This window comes from Mauremys reevesii, linkage group 2 (assembly GCF_016161935.1).
Source record: "Mauremys reevesii isolate NIE-2019 linkage group 2, ASM1616193v1, whole genome shotgun sequence".
NCBI classification, from domain to species: Eukaryota; Metazoa; Chordata; order Testudines; family Geoemydidae; genus Mauremys; species Mauremys reevesii.
Genome location: NC_052624.1, coordinates 77,379,758 through 77,402,259, shown reverse-complemented (window position 1 = coordinate 77,402,259; position 22,502 = coordinate 77,379,758). Strand labels below are relative to the sequence as shown.

Here is a 22,502-nt window from a genome sequence, read left to right as displayed (position 1 = left end):
ACAAGAGGAGCCACACACACAAGTATCACTGGTTGATTTCTTCTTATTGGGTGCAGTTCTTGCCAAGCCTATTTGCAGAAGCCTCATCACCCAGGCGCCAGAGGCTTCTGATCACCATGAAATCTAGTCAGAGGGTAGTTGTCAGTGATGTGTGACATTGTGTGCATGGGCCACAACCATGCGTGGGATCTTCTCATTAGCCCTATGTGTAAGGGCTGGGTGCAAACTGACCCTTGACTGTTCAAAACAGGCTCAGAAGGGTCCATGAACGGTGTGACAAGTCAAAGCCAGGTACGTGCATGGATGGGTCAGTTATAAGAATCGCTGATGGTGCTGCATTTGGCTGACGACAATCCATCAACACTTCTCTGCAGTACTCTCAGGGCTAGCCCGATGGCTCAAACACTGGGGGGAGGCATTGCATCAGGAATGTCAGCTGGCAAACGACTGAGATTCAGTCCTACACAGGACCTTGAATGCGGTTCACTGGTTGGATCATCAATTTCCCTGGTATGAACCAGATAAGTGGAGCAGTTTAACTAAACCAATGTTAAGTTAGACCAGTGTAACTTCAGTGTGTAGACAAACCCTGAAGCAGCAATTATTGGTTGCTGCCAGAGGCAGGATTCCAAACTAAAGGTCTGGCCTGATAAGGTGATTCTTGTGTTCCAGTGACATGCAAGCAAGCACACTTCTTCATTAAAGTCCATGGTGATTAGTGGTTAGTCTAGTTAAGAGCCTGAATGCTGAAGGGGCCGCGCACCTGGAATTCCGACTGACCACAGGGAAACTGCAGATAATCAGCACCTGTGATGACTGGACCCAAGTAAAAGGATGACATGCTAAAAGACTGAAACAGAAATTATTTTAGGGCTATCTTCATCTACCCTTAAACTTTGCATAAAACCCACCATTGACACTAATGGGGATTCAATAGATGAAACAAGATTAAAGTACTCTAGGTTCAGAATGTAAATTCTTAATTTAAGAACTGTAAATTAAGAATGATTATACACAGAGCATACTGATCAAATCTGTAAATTACACAAAGCTAAGGGGGAGTTGCCAAAACACTGGAGGACAGAGCTAGAATTCAGAGGGATCTTGATAACTTGAAGAACTGGGCTATAGACAACAAGCTGAAATTCAACAAAGACGAATGTAAGGTGCTGCACTTGGTGAAGAAAAACCAAATGCACAAATACAGAATGGGGGATAACTGGCTTGGCAGCAGCACTGCTGAGAAGGATCTGGGAGTTGTGCTGGATCACAACCTCAACATGAGTCAGCAGTGCAATGCTGTTACAGAAAAAGCAAATGCAATTTTAGACTACGTTAACAGTGGCATAGCATACAAGTCATAGCAGGTGATAGTACTACTCTACTCAGTGCTGGGTAGGCCTCAGCTGGAGTACTGTGTCCAATTTTGGTCACCGATGTAGAGAAACTGGAAAGGATGCAGAGGCCAGTGACAAAGATGATCAAAGGGATGGAATGCAAACCCTATGAGCAAAGGCTGAAGGAACTGGGTATGTTTAGTTTGGAAAAGAGGAGATTAAAGGATGGCAAGATAGAGGCCTTCAAATACTTGAAAGTTAGAGAAAAGTTGTCCTCTCTTGCCACAGAGGGCAGGACAAGAGGCAATGGGTTCAAACAACAGCATAGCAGATTTAGATTAAATCTCAGGAAAATCTTCCTAACTGTAAGAACAGCAGGACAATGGAACAGACTGACTCAGGAGGTTGTGGATGCTCCTTCACTGGAGGTTTTCAAAAGGAGGCTGGATCGCTATCTGTCTTGGATGGTTTAGACACAACAAATCCTGCATCTTGGCAGGAGGTTAGACTAAATGAGCCTTGTGGTCCCCTCTAGCCCTATGGTTCTAAGAATGAGGCAGGTGCAAAGGCAGAATTCATACTGCACATGCACACACAATGACTGCAGCTTGTCAGTGCACATCATCATATTTGCTTCTGTAAGCACTAAATTCGTGAACAAATTTGTTCCAGAGTAAGAGTGCCAGGCAAGCATAACCCAGCTTAATGCTGGCTCAAGGTGTATCATCACACTTGAGATAAGACTTCTAGAGGAATTCTGCAGTGAGGAGAAGGTGGCTCGCTTAGGTAGCTTTTATATTTGAACAAAAATCTAGGTCACTGCAGCTGTTCATCATTTTGTTTTGTTTCAGGCAGTCATCTGCCCAGAGAAAACAGGGCAGAGCTCTAGCTATGAAATCACTGATAGGCTGAGACAGCAGCAGTGAGCTCTCCAGAGATCCAGAATGTCTTAACCACACTCCTTGTTTCTCTACTGAAGAAACTAGTGAAGTGCACCATCTTGTGGGGAAAGCAAGCAAGGATATTTGCTCTTTCAAGAGAGGGTCATGGAGTTTAGTGTAACTGGGCAACAAAACGAAAGTAACTGAGCCAAAAAAAAAAAGGCCCGGGGGGCGGGAGGGGAGGAGGAGAGCATGCACTGAAACTGGGTGGAAGTGCCATGAAAATTATTTTAAAATTCACAGCAAGAATTGAAAACATTAAAGCAAATAGGTATGAGTTGAAGTGATGAGATTTACAAGTCTAGCTTCCCCACATACCACATTGCCAACTTCAATTATTTTAGTGCTTTCAGATACTAGTTTCAAGCTTAGATACTGAACTTCATTACCAACACTGTCTCACGGATCACTATTATTTATACTGTGATAGCCCTCTTGTGCAAACACTTAACCAGGACATGATCCCTGCCCTGTAGAGTTTACAGTCTAAGGCCATGTCTACACTAGCACTTTTGTCGGTAAAACATACGTCACTCAGGGATGTGAAAAAACACCCGCCTGATGGACATAAGTGACCCCAACAGAAGCACCGGTGTGGACACTCTCCCACTGACATAGCTCCCACCGCTCATTGGGGACGGTTTAAGTATGTCAATGGGAGAGCTCTCTCCCATCAGCACAGAGTGGCTACATGGGAGATCTTACAGCGGCGCAGCTGTATCAGTACAGCTGTGCCACTGTAAGATCTCTAGTGTAGACATAGCCTAAGAAATAGTACAGAAGCTGCTTGTTTCTCCTCAAGAGAGCACGCTTGACTAGTATGCAGCGCACCAGGGGCCTATTTCTCCATCACCCTGCAGTCATTTGCACCATTACAAAGTAGGTGCCAAGTGCTACCAAATGAGAATGGTAAATGGGTTTACAGGACCATTGATGGAGCAAGGCAGCAGAGAAGCAGGCCTTAGGCTGTAACTTGGAGCATTATACAAAGAGAAAATGAGAGACATACAAATGACAACCTGTGTTGTGACTGAAAATCCCACCTGATCCCAGACCTCAGGCTAGCCTCTTGTTTGACTCAGGGACCTGTTAGCCTACAGAGGAAAGGCTGCATTACCAAATGGACTTCGCAGACACAGCCTCTCCAGATCAGCTCTGATTTCAAAGCCCGTTAAAAAGGCAGGTGTTCTGTAAAGCCGATTTATTACCTCACATTCGTTAAGGAGGGGTGATTCCTCAGCGCCTCTGCAAACGCCTTCGCTCCTTCATCTCCAACCTGGTTACCCCACATCCTGGCAAGGAAAGAAAACAGAAAGAAATAAGGAACAAGGATCTAGTGCCACCCTTATCACATTCCCACCCCCCCAGTGACCTTATAGTACTGACCAGGGTTCCAAGCCCGTGAGGGACTCGGCCCCCTTCACTCCCATTGATCCTCGCAGGTTCCGTTCCCAACCACTTACAGGACTGAGCACTGAGGGTTCAATTCTGCTGTAAAGGTGCAGCCCAGAGGGAGCACTGGGAGATAGTTTGCCTCAGTGGGAGTGTCTCTTGGACTGTGCTGGGGATCCACCTGCAGCTACACCTCTTTAGGGGATACTTTCCCATGCACACTGATCCTGCTCTGAGCTGGTGTGGGTGGAGGGACCATCGTCCTGTCTTTTCCCTGCCCCCTTTAGGGTGCTTAGCACAGTCTCTCTGTTACCCTGCATGCAAAGACTACCGCTGTACCTGGCCCTTGCCCAACCCAGGCAGGATGTGTGTAGGGGAAGAAGCTCCTTGTGCCCACCCCAGCCCCACGCCAGTGCAACGGCCAGGCCCCGAAAGGAGGTGGATACTAAAGCAGCCCTGCGCCGTCCTCAGTAACGTGTGAAAATAAAATGGTGATAATTCTCTTATCACCACACCAGGCCAGAGGAGGAGTTGGCATCTCAATAGCCGACTGCCACCAGGGCGACTAAAATCACAGGGAACCTCCGCTGGCAGTCTGCTCTTGAGATGACAACTCCTCCTCGTGGCTGGGCCAAACCCCGCAGTCACAATGCCCGGAGCCGGGAGCTGGGGCCAGCCCCGTGGGACAGAAGCTGCTGCAGTGGGGTGAGTGCAGAGGGGGCTCACTCTCCATCTTCTCCTCCACTCTGGGGCCTCCCCTCCGCACCAGGCTGGGGGGGAGGGTGCTGCTGCAGGTAGTCGATGCCCCCTGGGCAGGTCAAGGAGGAGGCAGCTGTGGGAAAAGACGCTGGCCTATGATTTTGGGCCCTCCATGTGAATTTAGGCCACAGGCACATGCCTAGTTTACCTATATATTAATTGGGCCCTGGCCCCTCTGGAAGCTGCTATTCCTACACGCAGTAGACCAGTTCTTCAGCTGCTGCAAACTGTCATAGCTCCTTTGCCAGCCCCAGCCAACGCCATGTTTAGACTCCCGCCAGGCAGTAACTAACTTTACTTACCCAATGTCATACATCGTTTTGCTCTTCTGGATAGCAAGGGCAAGACATTTCCCTCCTTCCGTGGTTATCTTGTTTGCTCCTATTCTGCATAAAAATATATTCACTGTTAAGATGCAGCTCTTAAAAAAACCCAACACATCTATACATCTATATTTTAACCCCAGCTTAGACACTGACCCTAGCAGCCAACTCCTATGGTAGATAATGATGGAGGTCAATTACGGCTACTGCAGATTTCCATGGACTAAAATGTTGTACACATTTAAACTTTCAGTTACAAGGTATCAGAGCAAAAGTAATCATTTTAGGCTGCAAAATTTAGGCCTGAGGCAGCACAACAAGTTAACAGCAGAGCCATGACTAGAATTCACGAGTTCTTGGCTCCCAGTACTGTGTTCACTCCATTAGCTCACATTGCTTCTGTTGCTTCTTTTCACTTTCTATGGTTAAAAAAAAAAAAAAAAAATACGTGACAAGTTAACGTGACTTAACCTGAGGATGAAAACTGGCATTGTGTATGGCTAGGCATTCTATCTTTGCGGAAGTTCCCTGTACACAATGATAATGGTTCACCATTGGACTTTTGGTAGTTCCTTCATTGAAATGCAATACTGGAATACATTCCTTCCCTTTACTTATGAAACGGTCAGGCCTACACAAACCTGAAATTAGTTACAATGAGGGAAATGTATCCTTATGCAGAGGCCCCAGCACAAGGTTTATGACCTACTAAAGTCCCTCTCCAGTACTCAAAATAGGACGTAAGTCAGGCCTGCACAACTTGTAAAGCGGTGAGGGCCATATTACTCCAAAGAAAACAGCTGAGGGCCCTACCCGCCCCCCAGCACTGCCAAGCCCCCCTGAAATACTCCCCCCCCCCCCCAGCACTGCCCGCCCTGAGGAAACAAACCCTCCTTCCCCAGCACTGCCCCACCGAAACAGCAGTATTGAACCTTGGCAATATGTTATAGCAGGCCCCTAAGGTAGTATAATTAAGGTAAAAGAAAAGTGTCTTTTTGCCAGAAGTAGAATAAGCTCTTCCCCGCACTTTGTAATCAATTGCCCTGTTGAATGAATGAGGTGTGACTGAGGAAGGTGTGGAAGGCAGCACCTCCAGACAGCTGCAACCCTTGGAGAGGGGATGGGAGCCAGACCAGACCAGTAGAACAGGTCAGCCACTGACTCCTCGCTCGCCTCCTCAGCCTCCCCCCCCCCCAGCTCGCCTCCCCAGCCCCTGCCACTGCCCGCCCACTTGCCGCCACTGCCCGCCCGCTCGAATCCTCAGCCCCCCACCGCACCAGCTCGCCGCCGCACCCCCTGCCACTGCCCGCCTGCCCCTTCAGTCCCCCTCCCTCACCCACCGCTTGCCTACTCACCCCACGGGCCGCACAGTGAGGCCCCGGGCCGCATGTTGTGCAGGCCTGACGTAAGTGGAGTGTTGTGCTGACCCTTTGCATCAGGGTGCAAAGCAGTCTTTAGTAAAGATTAAGCATTAAAGGAATGCATGCACAGCAGTCATTGTCAGAGTATTATAAGGAAGTACATAACTTCGCAAACCTCCTTTTGTTCAATCTGCATGTGTTTTCTTTTATTCAAGTAAGAAACTTTTCTCTTTCTCCCTTTAAAGTTGATGTACCCTAATTACTGTACCATGGAGCATAAGAAGGAAAAATCCTGGACATACTTAACATATGTGAGGCTTGAACATTCTTCAATGAGTCTTGCAACGTATTTGGCTCCAACATCAGTAATTTGGTTGTTGTACAAGCTTAAAGAAAAATCACATTGGTAAAAACAGATTATTTCTGCTGTTACCTGAATATATACAACCTGGTGTTTTTGATACACACAGAGTATCTGTCTTTATGAGGGTCCTGTATAAAGATTTAAATATTTCTTTCTAGTGATGGGGATAATAATTTAATAAAGAGCTATAAAATTTAAGACCAGACTGGGATTTATTTGAAGTAAGGTGTTTATATATAAAAAGAAATGTAAATGATCTCTTCCAGCAAACCCAGCTCCCACTTTTTGGTGCCAATATGAAAATACTTTTACATAAAAGTTATGAAACCAATAAGCATGCAAAATATGTGCTCATTCTTTTATTAGATTCATGAAAGCTCTCTGAAATACATCCTGTTCCTTTCATTGCAAGGTCAGATTATTGAGGAGGTACACTGGGAACAGGGCATTGGTGGAAAGAAGCAATTTTTGGGACTTAAGTTCACTTTTCATGCCATTATTTAACCAAAAGTAGTGAGTAAAGGCTAACAAGCCCACCAGCCCAAACTTGACCAAAAACTGATTTTCTTTTAGGTCTTTAAGGAAATCGCTGCTTCCTGCATAGGTAAATGTGGTTATACAAAAGGTTATACAAAAGGCTGGCGCTTTGACTACACTGAGCGCTTCAAAGCGCTGCCGCGGCAGCGCTTTGAAGTGCAAGTGTAGCCATAGCCTTTGCCTTTTGTAGGAATCCATCCTGTGATCAAGGACAGGAGAAGAACTGCTGTATGGGGGATTGGCTGTCCCTCTCCTGCTGTGCTGTCACACGGACACCTGCATCACAACTCACTACGCTATGACATAAAACAGTGCCTTACAAAACCTGCCATGGTCAGGTTCAGTAAACTAAGGGTATGTCTACACTGTGATAAAAGACCCGTGGGCACAGTCGTGGCAGGCCCGGGTCAGCTGACTCAAGCTCTGGAGGCTCAGGCTGCAGGGCTATAAAATTGCAGTATAAACTTCAAGCTCAGGTGGTGACCCCAAGACTGCTGTCCCAGGCCAGCCCCAGGTCTTTTACTGCAATGTAGACATACCCTAAAGGGGCCTGAGTTTCCATCCTGTCCTTGCTAGTGCTGACTATTAGCGCTGAGGGATCATTCAGGATGAAAGGTGCTGTAATGTAACATTATCTCTTGTGCTGTTCCCAACTCATACATACCCCAGGTAAGTCACAATTTTGTACTTGGAGAGCTCATCGTATAGTACTCTTACTCCATGATCCGTGATCTGATTAACATTCAGCCTAAAAGAAGAAAGAAGGGAATCGATGGCTGATTAGTCAGATTATGAAGGGTTCACCGGCCACAGGATATTCTGTGGCCTCCTCTTCATGGATTGCTGCAGATCTACACATCTTCCTCTCACATTTTAACAGAGCATCAGACCTTAATATATTAAAGCCATTAACAGAAATGTGAATTCAGTTTTTTAAAACTTGCACTTAAAAAAAACAGAGCTCCCAGCTAAGGCTCTGTATGCTGTACCTGGAATTAAAAATAAGAAAATTCAGTAGATCAACAGACCAAAGATAGATCCCAGTTTTCCCACAGTTCATTATAATTAGGGGAGATGCTCTACTTGGCATCCCCACAACAATACCTATCCCAGCAAAACCCAGCTCCTCAATGGGCCACCAGTCATCTAATCGTCCCTGCCCATACTCAGTGAAAGGCTAGAAAACAGGCGAGTATAGAAGCATGTTCTGAAGGCCATGACATATATGCACTAGTGAACTGTGCTCAAAACACAGAATTTCAATCCTATAGGAAATTTTGAAATTTCTTTTTTGCCCTGTATTGGGACAAAAAGACAAAACACTGAATTTTTTTCATGAAACAAAATACTCCAAAATATTTTGTTTCAGAAAAATCAGAACATTTTATTTCAAACTTTGTTATTTTGTTTTTTATATTATAATTCATAGTACAGGAGTTGAAGGGACAAAAAAGTAATTGTTTTGACCTTATCAAAATGAATAGTTTAGACATTTTTCTGTTAAATGTCATCAAAATCAACATGTTCCTGTGAAACATTTCAATTTCAACAAATCAGCATTTTCCAACATAAAACTGATCCAGTGGAAAATTTTTGACCAAGCTCCAATGCCAAGGATTTGTCTACACAACTGTGCACTGCAGACCCTAGGGGTGTGAACTGTAGAGCACACTAACATGTTGTGCTGTAACATCCCCATGCAGATCCTGCTGGCATGAATTAAAAGGTAATGAGAAGCAGGTAGATTTTTGTTCACGCCAGCAGGGTCTGCACAGGGCGGTTACAGCATAACCTATTTGCATGCTATGCAATTCACAACCCCAGAGTCCGCACTGTGCTGCCATGCAGACAAGCCCTGAGAACGCCCTGCCGCCAAGCCACTTCTGCTTATTCCAGGAGGCTGGTAGCTTGCTCACTCAGCTGCACTGATCAGTAGAGGGAATCTGGCTCAACTTCTACAGATCAAAGGAGTCTGCTTCTTTTCAAATGACTCACTGTGAAATTAGGTTTGGGTTGTTACAAATGTCATTTTCTGTTCTCTAGGAGTTAACAAATGGAAATGACAGTCCTCATGCCAGGATGAGCCATGTTAACACAAAAGACACACTGCTCTGATCAGCAGTTGTTTTGAATGGCAGATTCCTCCCACTGCCATATTTTAAAGCCAGGACAAGCTCTAGCAAATTTTCACGTAAGGGAAGTATTACCAGCAAGTACTTCTCCTTCCCTGCTCCCCCTGCCACCCCACCCCAGCCCTGGTGCTTTCTCACAGAAGCTGGACCACTTTCAAGACATAATCTGAGATGGACCCAAATCAAGACCACAGACCTAAACACCCCAAACTGCTGGTGGTATTTTTTGCAATCTGGATTCAAAATTTACACAGCTGGTCCCTATTGCTATTCTACCTTCCACCCCCGCCCCCCAAAAAAGATCTGAAATCGGCAAACTCTGGGATGTTCAAAATTCTGATCCAAATTTTGCTGTTTGGGGGGCTGCCTCCTCTTAAGATACTGAGGTGATCGTTCTGAAACAAGGCTTTAAAAGCCAAATACAGTTTATTTCCAGGAGCACTTGGTGCCTTTCGCCCTCTCAAACTTGAAAGAGTTTCTGTAAGTTTAATGCTTACATTGCGTAATAAATCAAAGATAAACAGTCACCTGGCACGACATCCTACCTGATCACCGCAAGCTTGTTAAAACAAGGTAGAAGTTGTTTTACTCCATAGTCATTGATATTATTGTTGTCTAGATCCAGACCCAGATGCTTCTGAAAGTGCTGCATCACAAAGGATATGGCGCTGCAGTCCGACGAATAGGCATTGCAATAGGTGAGTTTGATGTAGTTGGCCTTCATGCCCCTGACAGTCAGCTTGGCTAGTTTTTCACTCTGAGTCTCATAAATGCACCTCAGCATCCAAACAAAATTGGGCAGGACCTGAATCTGTTTATAACCCTTCTGTCTTGCCCGTATCAGGCTTTGCAATTGAAATTTCATGCTTTCTAAGAGATATGTGATGAGCGCATTTCTCTTCCTCTTAATGGCTGCAGGCGAAACTAAATGTCTGATGAGCTTCTCCTTGTCTTTGGAGAGCAGACCACAGAGGAAAAGATTGGTGAAGTGGAAATGTTCTTTATTTCGGAAAGGATCTTCTCCTATAGAGCGTTTGCGCAACCAGGAAATAGGGAGACAAGTAGACGGGGCGGTCTCAGTGGAAGAGCACTCTGCGAAAAACTTCAGTAACTCCTTTGTACCCAATTTCTCTTCAGTAACTAGGAACAAAGCTGTGAAAAAAGACTGCAGGGTCAAGTGCAAGAACTCATAGGAGGACTGGTCTCCAAAGCCACCGCAGTCATGAACCGTCCTGAGGAATCCCAAGTGCAAATCCTGCTCTGACATGTTCAAAGATGTGACTTCCTCCTGGTCAAAGATAAAGAGAGACTTCTCCATCCCCATGTGTGCTATTTTACCCAAAGAGAACAGAGTTTCCTTTTTTGACCTGAATGTCTCCACTTGGCTCCTGGTGTTCTTCTTCATCAAATTTGTTTTCAGAGTTCGGTTCAAGTGAACTTCAGTCATGAGCAAAAAAACATCGGAGAGTGTAACTGAGTAGTTTGGAAGCTCCTGACTGTCAAACATGGAATGGAAGAGTTCAAAGCATTTAAAGATAATCCAACAAAACAAAGGCACTGAACACAAACTGCAGAGACTGGGGTTTGCTTCCAGCTGGTTCGACATCAATACCCGACACTCCTCGTCTCTGAAGAATTTCTTAGTGTATTCCTTCAGGTTATTGCTGGAAAACCCTCGGAGCAGTACTTTCTTCCTAATGATGTTTTGATGGATCTCAGTTCCTGTCCTTGCTGTCAGAACTTTCCTTGATCCCTTAAGAACCTTTCCACTGAGAAGATTCACCAACAGGGCAAGAGGGTGGGTAGGTTCACTGGGTGAGCAGATCTCGGGGATGCTGCTCAGGTCAAAGTCGGAATGGATCTCATCAAAACCATCAAACGTGAAGAGGGCTGTATGAGGGAAGTGCAGGATGTGGTTGAATACCTCATCGGGGTCCTGGTCTGGGTAACAGTTGTATTTGAACAGGAGATCCTTCAAACAGATGGCTTCATTCTCTTTAAAACAGCTAAACATCCTGCACCTGAACCGGAAGAAAAATTTGGCACCTACATCCAATTCTCCTCTGGCCCAAAGATTTTGCATCTTTTGCAGCAAAATGGATTTTCCAATACCTGCATCACCAAAGATGTAGATTGTCTCTCCATCTTCGTTAATTAACCCAATTCTATCATCAAACAGCTCTTCTAGGCAGCTCACCTTGCCTAGGCTCTCATTGGTATAACTGACCAGCTCGATAAGACTAGCAGCATAGGTTTCCTCCAGCAGCATTTCCTCCTTCTGAGCATACGACATAACAAACTTTGTGTCTCTTGCCAATTCATATTTGAGTTTCTGACGGTACCTGCTGACTAAAGAGAGAATTAATTATTAAAAGAGATCGAATCTAACATAAGGGCTACAATATATAAAGTCCCTCCATGCTTAGGAACAAAGGAGGAATGACTGGCTATATACAAGCACTTATGCCTGCGGCTCTTAGGTATAGAAGAGTTTTAGGTTACAGCTAACTCCTTCCTATCTTTTATCAAATACATGCTGTCTTGAAGTTGCCTCTCTAGAAACAGGGGGAATGATGAGAATTTTGATATTATACAGTTTCTAGAGAGGCAACATCAGGACCCTCAGAGAGGCTCTCTGGGCTTTTTCAATGACAAGCAGTGTTTCTCTGGAGGGGAATCAACTTGTAATAGTGAACTTTTTTTTTCTTTGCATGTGTTCAGCACAAATCTGAGAGGCACTAGCAAAGCTCCTGTCGGGATAAGAAAGATAATTTCTGCTTAGCAACATTTTCCAACTGCATGCTTTATTTTCTGGATAGTCATGAATTGGATAACAGGTTTGTGTGTGATTTCTCAGTCCAAAAGGAACAAACGAAGAGCAGTTGTTTTTACAGCATCGGGTACTTTCTACATGCCAAGTTAGACGATTAGGATTATTGCAAAGATCTGATTGCTAGCTGTTCCTGAGCGCCTTTAGAATTCCTGGCTCAAAGACTTTCCCCCCAGTCCTGAGCTGGTGTAATTACATCCTACAGCTCAACGGGGTTGTTTTGCCAGTACTTTGATGGGAGGCTACCTAGGAAGTGGTGCTGGTGATTCAGTTGGAAACACTCTTCCCTTCCAGTCATACTGACCCAGTGGCACAGCACTGTATTAGGGGGCACTGTGTTGCTTGATGCTGCCATCTTTTGGAGGAGACATAAAACCGGGGGCCTATAGACCCCACCGCCCTTTCTTCAAAGGTCAGGATGTCCAAGCCAGAGACAATTTAGATGGTTACACTCTCCCCTCTAAGTTTCCCTGGCAGTTTCAGTTAAATGAGTTGTTCTTAGAGCTGCAGGGTTAGAAGGGACTGCAAGTGTCATCTAGTCTAATCCCCTGCCGAGATGCAGGATTTGTTGTGTCTAAACCATCCAAGACAGGTGGCAATCCAGCTTCCTTTTGAAAACCTCCAGTGAAGCAGCTTCCACAAGCTCCCTAGGCAGTTTGTGCCATTGCTCTGCTGTTCTTACAGTTAGGAAGTTTTCCCTGAGATTTAATCTAAATCTGCTATGCTGTAATTTGAACCCATTGCCTCTTGTCCGGCCCTCAGCGGCAAGAGAGAACGACTTTTCTCCATCTTTTTTATGGCAGCCTTTCAAATATTTGAAGACCGCTTTCATGTCCCCCCTTGTCTCCTCTTTTCCAAACTAAACATACCCAGTTCCTTCAGCCTTTGCTCATATGGCTTGAGTTCCACCCCTTGATCATCTTTGTCATTCTTCGCTCCTTGCCTATTTGTTAGTTTCTTAATAATCATAATCATCCCAGGCTCTAGGCACCTCAACAGATTAAAAAATAATTTATAGAATAATAAAAATCCTAACCACTGGACAATGTTCCTGTATTTTCATTGCAAAGGAGTCTACATTTCAGAAGGGCGGGAGGGGGGGGAGGTTAAGGTTAAGAGTCTTGTATTTATACAGTCTGGAAAATGCTTTGGGATCCTTTGAGATGAAGGGCTGTATAAAAATGTGATATTTTAATTGTAATAATATAACAAAAAAGCTACATAAACAAAGCAAAATATAAATGTTCAACTAAATCCTCATGACTGTATTCCAATACTGTGGCGGGGATGCTGTCAGGCTACATTTAATGCTAAGATATTTCAGCTAGCAGCTGAGTGTTTACATATTAGTTTTCTTTGCCTGCTATAGCACAAACCCTACAGCGTGTATGTGTTTCTTGTTATTTAATGCATAATAGAGATGATCCTAGATACACAGCAAACTGTGTCCTTATCACACTATTACTTGGTTAGAGCCTCCTATCTATAAGGGTAATTCAGGAGTCATTGTGGCATACTACTCAAGTTCCACCTACAATCCCAGGACATGTTTGCAAAAACAATTGGAAGTGAAATACTTCATGTTGATGCTTAAACTGCTGTCATTAGGTTACATGGTTAAAATGAAATCTCTAGTTCACCTGAAAATGCTGATCTGAAACCTGTGATACTCTGTACCCCAAAGCAACACCCTGGCATAGGTTTTGTACAAAGTATGCCTTGTGAGATGTTGGATTGTATGTGCTATCATTGTATGTGAAGTTTTGCTATGTGTGTGTTACTGAAATATGTTGTAAGACTGGAAATACCCCAAACCAACCTTTCAGGTACAACAATGGAGCAGACAGACACTGATGATGGCCCATTAAGGGGAATCCACACTCAACAGGACTCCCCCAAGAACTATATACAATGGAGACATCCCAGAGAAAGCACATAGACAATGGAGACTGCTTGACTCACATCATACCAAAAGATCTTTCCAACAAGCTGGAAGAAGCTACAAAAGGGGGAAGTGACATTCTCACTTGGCCTCTCTCCTCCCACAACTCAACACCTGGAAACAAGTCTGGAGAACAAAGATTTTGAACGGGGAAGGTGGTCCCAGGCTAAAAAGAGGAATCCCAGCCTGTGTATGAAGGAACTCTCTCATCAGGGTGACACACTGCTTGATTCAAATCCTATCTATTTTATAGAACTGAGATTGTGATCCTACTTTTATTTCTTAGGTTACCAACTTTGATCTGTACATTCACTATTCATAATCAGTTAAAATCTATCTTTCTGTAATCAGTAAATCTGTTTTATGTTCTACCTAAAACAGTGCGTTTTGGATGAAGTGCTTGGCAAATCTGCTCAGTAACAAGAGCTGGTGCATGTCCTCTTCACATTGAGGATGGGGCAAGTGGATAATAAACTCACACTGGCCAGGCTTCTAACAAAGGCAAGACAGTACAGCTCTGGGATCCTAGACTGGGGAGCTGGGGGGAATTGGCTGGAGCCTCTCTATTTTGGTTCATGGGTGGCTGGCGAAAGCATTCATGTAACTCAGCTGGGGTTGTCCCTGCCTGTGGATAGCTGTATAAGTGTAGGACCTGGAGAGGTTTGCAGCTTGTCACAGCATCAGTGTGAGAGGGAATCCAGGTTGGTGAGACAGAGGGCTCAGTGGTATCCCAGTTCCAGGATGCACTGCAAGGAACCTGTCACAGACGTACCACAGTGTAGCAGTTTCATCTGACTCCCTGGTAAGCTTTTTGAAAATTTTCCCTTTTCCCCCTCCTGGTTTCAGTAAGGTAGCTCTTTCATTATTTTGTTTTAAGTATTTTTTTTTAAAGTCACCTGTAGCTGATCAGTAAAACCGAATACTTTTAGAGGGAATTAATTTCAAATATTTAAATGGGAGTGATACACATGACTGTACTGCTTGCAGCGCTACGCGGGGAGGACTAAGGTGACTTTAATCCACCTGTATGCCCTCATGATCTGCCATGCTTTGGGATCTAAAATGGCCGCCAGCATAACTTGCTTAGGTAACAGAAGGGGCTGTTCTAAGTTCCAGCAGCCTGGAAGCATACAGCTGCCCTACACAATGCATTCACCATGGTATTTTCCCTAGATGGCACTCTGGTTTTTACAGACCCTCTTGTGACAGTGCCCCCCATAAGGCTTTATGGAAATATGCTTATGAAAGTATATATGACATAACTAGAATATGTTTTATGTTACACATGCCATGTAACATATCTCTGTAAAGGTTATGATCTACTGAATCTATTAATCCTATTTGCATGCATGTATCATTTTTGTACTTGAAGTTAGGAATATTGGCTGTATACTTGCTTGATTTCTAAGTAGCCTTAGTAAAGCATTTGGTCAGCTTCTTGAGAAAGGAATGTGCAAATTAAGTGCCCAATCAAGAAGCACTTAAGGGACAATGGATCTTGGGAGGCTCCAATCCACATAAGAAGTCCACACAAGGACATTCAAGGTAGCAGGTAAGCAATGGCTGCTGCCTGTAAAAATGGAGTCATGCATGGACACGTGACTTGCCCATGTGACTCCAAAACTCAATCTTGGAGCTGTACTTTCCATAGGGGAGAGGAGGGGGTCTCCACCCACAAGAGAAAGTCTACTTAAACCCCTGGGAGACCCCTCCATTTTGGCTTCAGCTGGCTCAAGAGATAGCCTCTCCACCCCCAAGGATACCTAAAAGAAACTGGAACAAAGGACAGTAACTACAGGGGGTGTGAGTGATTGCTGAACCCAGACTAGAAGGAGACTAGTCTATAAAAGGAAGCTTACTGGGTGAGGTTTTTATCTGTAGTCAGTTTTCTTAGACATAGACTTGCGTGTTCCATTTTATTTTGCTTGGTAATTCAGTTTGTTCTGTCTGCTATTACTTGGAACCACTTAACTCCTACTTTCTGTATTTAATAACTTTTTATTTATTAATTAACTCAGAGTATGTATTAATACCGGGGTGGATGGGGGGAGGCAAACAGCTGTGCATCTCTATCTATCAGTGTTATAGAGGGTGAACAATTTATGAGTCTACCCAGTATAAGCTTTATACAGGGTAAAACAGATTTATTTGGGGTTTAGACCCCATTGGGAGTTGGGCATCTGAGTGTTAAAGACAGGAACACTTCTGTAAGATGCTTTCAGTTAAGTCTGCAGTTTTGGGGCATGTGGTTCAGACCCTGGGTCGGTGTTGGAGCAGACTGGCATGTCTGGCTCAACAGGACGGGGTGCTGGAGTCCCGAGCTGGCAGGGAAAGCAGGGGCAGAAGTAGTCTTGGCACATCAGTTGGCAGTTCCCAAGGGGGGTTCTGTGATCCAACCTGTCACACCTGTATGTTGCCACAGACAGTAGTAGAGGGGATAAAAATCTCACCCCATATTACTCAGACTGAAAACAAGAAACACAATCTAGGGTCTATCCCTGGTTACATATTTTTAAAGCTTGATTCCCAAGGCTGGGAAAATCAGAACTAATAGTGAAGCTAATCAGTAGATGAAATTAATCCGTTAATATTAACATACATTTCTCTGGAGACATGTTTTCTACAGAGAATTGACCTGCATATTGGCTCTTACACCTCTTCCTACCTGGATCTGTATTTACAACAGGTTTATTTTGAATATTCTGTGAAGGGTGGAATTCTATTTCATCCAACCAAGGCTGTAGTTCGTAATACGCATCAGAGACCTTTTGCAGGATGTAGATGAAATATTCTGAAACTTCTTCTCCTTTGCTTCGAACCAGATCCAGAATTTTACGAACCTGAAGAAATACCACGTAGAATGTTAGTGATACGTAGGATTGTGTATCGGTTACATTTATGAAATGCTTTGAGTTGCTTCAGGATTGGAAATGGGACCCCAATCAAAGCCTAGAGTCTACACTCCCAAGCTGGGATGTCAGAATCTGGATCTGAACCTGAATTATCCCAAAGTTCAGTGTGTTTGGATTCCGGCATTACAAAGAGGCTGGACATGCAACTCTGATTTGGATCAGAGGTTTTAGTTTGGGCTCATTATTACAGCTGTGTACATATACCAGCTATAAAGATAAGGGACACAGGCTGCTCCATAATGTAGAATGCAAAGGAAATTCCTGGTCTGGGTGGTCACCACAGTCATGCAGGAGTTTTCAAATCTTGCCCATATTAAATGAAACCAGAGGACTGATTTTTGACCTCCTGGCCTGGTCCTCTGATTTCTGAGGCTAAGTTGCATTATTTAATTTTATATCAGAATCTAGCCTGAATAGCAGTGTGGACAGCAGAATGTCTCTCTGGACTTGAATGCAGAACCAAACAAGCTCTTCCTTCTTTAAGCATAGCAGTTTAACTCTGCAAGACCACCTCTCCCCGCCCATGCTATGGGGGATTGGGTGGGGGGAGAGAGACAGCGTGCATGTGCACGCAATGCTGTATGCCCCTCTCTTTCAGCAGCCATAGAAAAGTTAATGTCCACACCCACTAGCAAAAAAGTTTGACTCCGGCTAATAGATGGAAAGGATTAGGTTTGGTGGGTGGATCTAGAGGGCAACCAGCATGTGACAACCTTAGTGCAAGTGTTTCTAGAGAGTACAGCCTTTGCTCTAAGGATACTTCTCTATGGACTGGATTCCATTCCTGCTAGTCACAAGCTCAATTTCTTCAGTAGGCAAAGGACTTCCAAATTCCTTAATCTCTGAGGCAACTTTTCTCTGGTATCAGAGGGGTAGCCGTATTAGTCTGGATCTGTAAAAGCAGCAAAGAGTCCTGTGGCACCTTATAGACTAACAGACGCTTTGGAGCATGAGCTTTCGTGGGTGACATCCGACGAAGTGGGTATTCACCCACAAAAGCTCATGCTCCAAAGCGTCTGTTAGTCTATAAGGTGCCACAGGACTCTTTGCAACTTTTCTCTGGCCTTTCATGAGCTAGAGAACCCACAATGCAGGATAGAATACACCAGAGCACAGCAAAAAGAGGATTTTTAGATATTAAAAACCTTCACCCAAATCCTCTGGTCTGAAATCTTTCTAGTTCAGGATCTGCAAAAGTGGGGCAACTCTCTTATGACAGAACATCGATAAAACCTACTTGTAGCCAGCAAACATTCCTAAGACAATCTATTTTTTCCTTCCACCTCAGATATTCAATAAGAAAACTACAAATAGGAGATATTTCATGTGAACAAAGCTTATAGCTACAAATTGTTTCAATTTAAAAAGAAAAGGAACAAAGACTGGAGCCCTGGTAAACATAAATGTGGGTGGTCGCATCAGGAAACAATCTCAGGGGCTGCATTAGCCTCTTCCACAGAGACCCCTCGATAGTGGGGATTCTCCTTCAAGGGAAATCCTGGGAAGGTGCGGCGTAAGAGGGAGCCATGGGGAAGGAGTTCCTGATAGTTCAGCCCAATGCTGGGGGCACAGAGAGGTAATGAGGCCTCCATGCAGACAGGCCGGGCCTCTTGTAGATGCCCATGAAAACCACAGGGTCTAGGCATGGTCCTGCAGCTCATTCTCTGGGGTCAAACCCTGCTCCCCTGACAAACAATATGGAGTGGGGGGGACTCCATGAGAGGATCCTCACTGAATCCTTCCCTCCAAGCTGCCTCCTGTGGGTTTTTCCATCCCTGAGTTTTCAGTCACTTCTGGCCCCTTCTGCAGGATTCTCTGTGGGAGATCAGGCAATCTGGCCCAAAAACTGAACTTCCCACTGGTCCTGTGAAGTACACGTTGCTCGGCTGAGAGCTCCCCTCTGTAGATGACTGACTGTTTTATTACTATATTATACTACTGAACAAAAAAAGAACCCAAGATGATCCTACAATGCACCACCGTTCAACTCCCAGCTTTGGCTAGCTACACAAAGTAAGCACCACAGGTACAATGCCATTAACCAACAAGAGTTATTATCCTAGGGAAATCTGCACATTGATGAAGCCCAGCACCCTGCCTCTTTTGTCATTCACTCTCCTCTAGCTGTGACACAAATCTGAAACCTCTAAGGCTCCGTAACTGGTTCATAAGAGAAGCCAGAGTCAGGTATTGTATTAAATCACTGTAACAGGAAAAAATGCCTGGAAATTTTCTCTTGTGGAAGAATTGGAAACCCAAGCAATTTTTGCTAATATTTGCTGCTGGAGACAGAAATCTAAAACCAAAATGTGTCAGGATATGAAGGTTTTTCCCAATTTCATGAAGGAAGATACAGAATGCGCTTAGGTCTTTAAAGAGAAGAGTATGTGTAGAAAAAGTTACTACAATTTTAAAATGAACACTTTCCTCCCTTTAAACTAGGACCAACTTATGATCCCTCCTATGTCACAGTGAAATAAACTCTGTTTCCCTCTTAAGTATTTTGCATGGTAACAATGCTCTAAACAGTACAGGTGTGCAATTAAAAATGTGCTCACATCACAGATTTTTTTGTAAATTTATGTTCTTAGAGCTTTTCTTGTAACTGCAAACAAACAGATTTACAGAGATTACCGTATATATTCGATCATAAGCTGGTTTGTTTATAAACCGACTCCCCCAAAATGGATAAGAAAAAATGGAAAAAAATGTATAACCCGTTCGTAAGCCGACGCTATAATTCAGAGGTCAGCAAACTTTGGCTCCCGGGCCATCAGGATAAGCCGCTGGTGGGCCGAGATGGTTTGTTTACCTCGAGCATCCACAGACACGGAGGTAAACCTAAGTAAACAAAGTGTCCCGGCGCGCCAGCTGCTTACCCTGACAGGCTGGGACAGCAACTGGTGGGGAAATTATTTTTGGGGGGAGAAGCTGGGGTGGTAACCTCTGTGACCACCCCCCACAGGGCCCCACCCCTAGCCCAGGACCCCCACACTCTCCACTTCCCATCCCTTCCAACCTTATCTGGGGAGGGCCAGGGGAGGATGTCTCTGGCCTGGCTGGAGCTGCTCCGGCAGGCTGGGCAGCACGGCCGCAGCTTGCTCCAGTAGGCCAGACTGGGTGGCGCAGCCGCAGCTTGCTCCAGCAGGCTGGGCTGAGCGGCAGAGCTGCAGCGTGCTCCGGCGGCGTGGCCACAGACTGCTCTGCGGGGCAGAGCCGAGCGGCACGGCTACAGCCTGCCAGCCTCGGAGCTGCAGCTGCTTCGAAGGTTGGGGGGAGAGCAGCGTGGCCAGAAGCGGAGACACAATCCACCTCCCACTAAAATCAGTAGAAAGGCTACCACTGACTTCAATGGGAGTTTGTTCAAACCCTAAATGAATACTGGGTCCTGATGGTAAAATGAACAAAATCAGAGTTGGACCAACACTGAGTGCTTCTGAAAGCCCCATCCCATAGGGTTTGCTTCTGTAGTTTGACAATCAAATCCTCAGTTTGTTGGTAACCAGGTAGTCTGTCTACTCCAACCCCACACCCCTGCTGTTCACTGCCCAAATACACCAATGATTTTCAACCCTGTATAATGGTCTTGATACATTCATTTATTTTCCATATCAATCCAGTGCTTGTCAAAGGTGCTAGACTGGCAGCCTTGTTGACTGGTGTTCTCTGGTTATCCACAGAGCAAAGGTAGCAACTGTGTAAACTTCCTTAGATTGCCTCAGCAATGACCATCCTCCTTGGCAGGGTCACCTCTAGGAGTGAGAGAATTGTTCAGTCACCCTACCCATTCAATAGCCTCTGTGCTGAGCCTACCCTCTAGGGTGCCAACTAGTGGCAGTGATACTTGAGATGGGAACTCAGCCCAGTAGGAACTGGACAGATTATCAAACACAATAGAAGCCTAAAAGATAGTTGAGCTAAAGTTACCAGATACACTTCAACTTGTGGGGTTTTACATGGCTAATCAAAAGTTAAAGCTGGCTAGTGAAATAAGAATATACAGTAATTCCTCACTTAGTCATCCCAGTTAACGTTGTTTCATTGTTACGTTGCTGATCAATTAGGGAACATGCTCGTTTAAAGTTGTGCAATGCTCCCTTCTAACGTCATTTGGCAGCCGCCTGCTTTGTCTACTGCTTGCAGGAAGAGCAGCCCGTTGCAGCTAGCTGGTGGGAGCTTGGAACCAGGGTGGACTGGCAGCCACCCTGTCAGCTCCCTGCTCCGCTAAGTTCCCTGTGCTGCGGGAGACTCCTGCTTGCTGTGGGGGGATGGGGGGAGGGGGAGGGAAGGAAGAGGAAGGCTAATGTCAGAGTGTCCCCCTCCCCCCTGCTCCTGCACCCCGCTTACCCCATCTTCCATAGAGCAGGGGGGACACACCAGGGCTCAGGACACAGGGAGCTTGCAGCATCTGCAGTCTCAGCAAGCTGATCTAATTAACAAGGCAGTTTACTTAAAGGGGAAATTCGCATACCTCCCTCATTACTGCTGCCTTGTAAAGGGAGGGCTTGGCTACACACAGGTTTTGCTGCAGCAGAGCAGCAGGGTGCACAACACCTGCAGCTGCTGCTGCTGCCGCGCGCTAAGAGCGCCAGTGAGCTGCAGCCAGCAGCTGCCGCAGCGCGCTGTCCGCTTCCCCACTTGGAGGGAGGGAGGGAGAGGGAGACAGGGAGAGTTTTTTTCCGCCTGGCGGCGCTGGCGCACTTAGACGCTGCGCGCCGCTGCAGCGCGCTTGAAAGCAAAATGCAGCCTGAGAGAGTTAACCCGTGAGGGCTCAGCCAACTGCTAGTTCATCATTTAGCAGTAAGGGAAATATCCCACCCTCTAACTCCTCCACTTCAACCAAGCTTCACAATCATCATCACTGTGTACCAGTATTAAATTGTTTGTTTAAAACTTATACTGTGTGTGTGTGTGTATATATACTATAAAAAATATAGTCTTTTGTCTGGTGAAAAAAATTTCCGTGGAACCTAACCCCCTCATTTACATTAATTCTTATGGGGAAATTGGATTCACTTAACATCGTTTTGCTCAAAGTCGCATTTTTCAGGAACATAACTACAACGTTAAGCGAGGAGTTACTGTACCTTGTCGGCTTGAGTAGGAAACTGTGCAGCAATCTCTGCATCTTCAGTAGAGAAGTATTCATTCTTAATCAAGTTGTCAATCAAACACTGGGTGTTTCGGATTTTGCTGACTAAAAGTTCTCGATGTATTTTCAGCAAGTTAAGGAAGGGTGGAGGACTTGATCCGGAGGCTACTTGCTGGATAATCTCTGTGTTAGCACAAGACTGACCTTCCATTGTTAAGATAGGAAGAGGCTGCTCCTTCTAACATCATCTTTGAGCGACTGGAGATTTGCAGCACGGAATCGGCATGGAGTTTAATTCAGGTGAAACAAAGATTGTTCTTCACACTATTGGACCTGTGCAGATAACAGTATAGAATATCTATTAAAAGAACATTCAACTGTAGAGACTTACTCCTCAAATACCAATCAAACAAAACATTTCCAGTCTTTCAAGAATACAGTTGCTAATCTCATCTTCCAAGAACACTGGTTTCCTACCCTAGCACCTGAACTCACATTGCTCTTGGCAAAGGGTTACCTAATGGCTAACAAAAGCATACGTGGCACTCTATAATAAAGAGTGTAGTGTATTCTGCCTTGT

General features: G+C 45.0%; 1 protein-coding gene across 4 annotated transcripts in view; it reads right to left on the bottom strand.

The window, feature by feature from the left end:
* NOD1 (nucleotide binding oligomerization domain containing 1) overlaps positions 1 to 22,502 on the bottom strand; it is a 45,743-nt gene that overhangs the window by 9,370 nt on the left and 13,871 nt on the right. For 3 of the 4 annotated variants that reach the window (XM_039526488.1, XM_039526487.1, XM_039526489.1), the window contains exons 2-8: positions 21,918 to 22,255; positions 16,584 to 16,758; positions 9,692 to 11,495; positions 7,679 to 7,762; positions 6,416 to 6,499; positions 4,732 to 4,815; positions 3,487 to 3,570 (exon numbers count right to left, since the gene is read on the bottom strand). In XM_039526488.1, the coding sequence (XP_039382422.1) occupies positions 3,487 to 3,570; positions 4,732 to 4,815; positions 6,416 to 6,499; positions 7,679 to 7,762; positions 9,692 to 11,495; positions 16,584 to 16,758; positions 21,918 to 22,133 (2,531 nt within the window). In that variant the 5' untranslated portion in view covers positions 22,134 to 22,255. The remainder of the gene's footprint in view (positions 1 to 3,486; positions 3,571 to 4,731; positions 4,816 to 6,415; positions 6,500 to 7,678; positions 7,763 to 9,691; positions 11,496 to 16,583; positions 16,759 to 21,917; positions 22,256 to 22,502) is intronic. The other variant, XR_005594722.1, reaches the window with a different exon arrangement.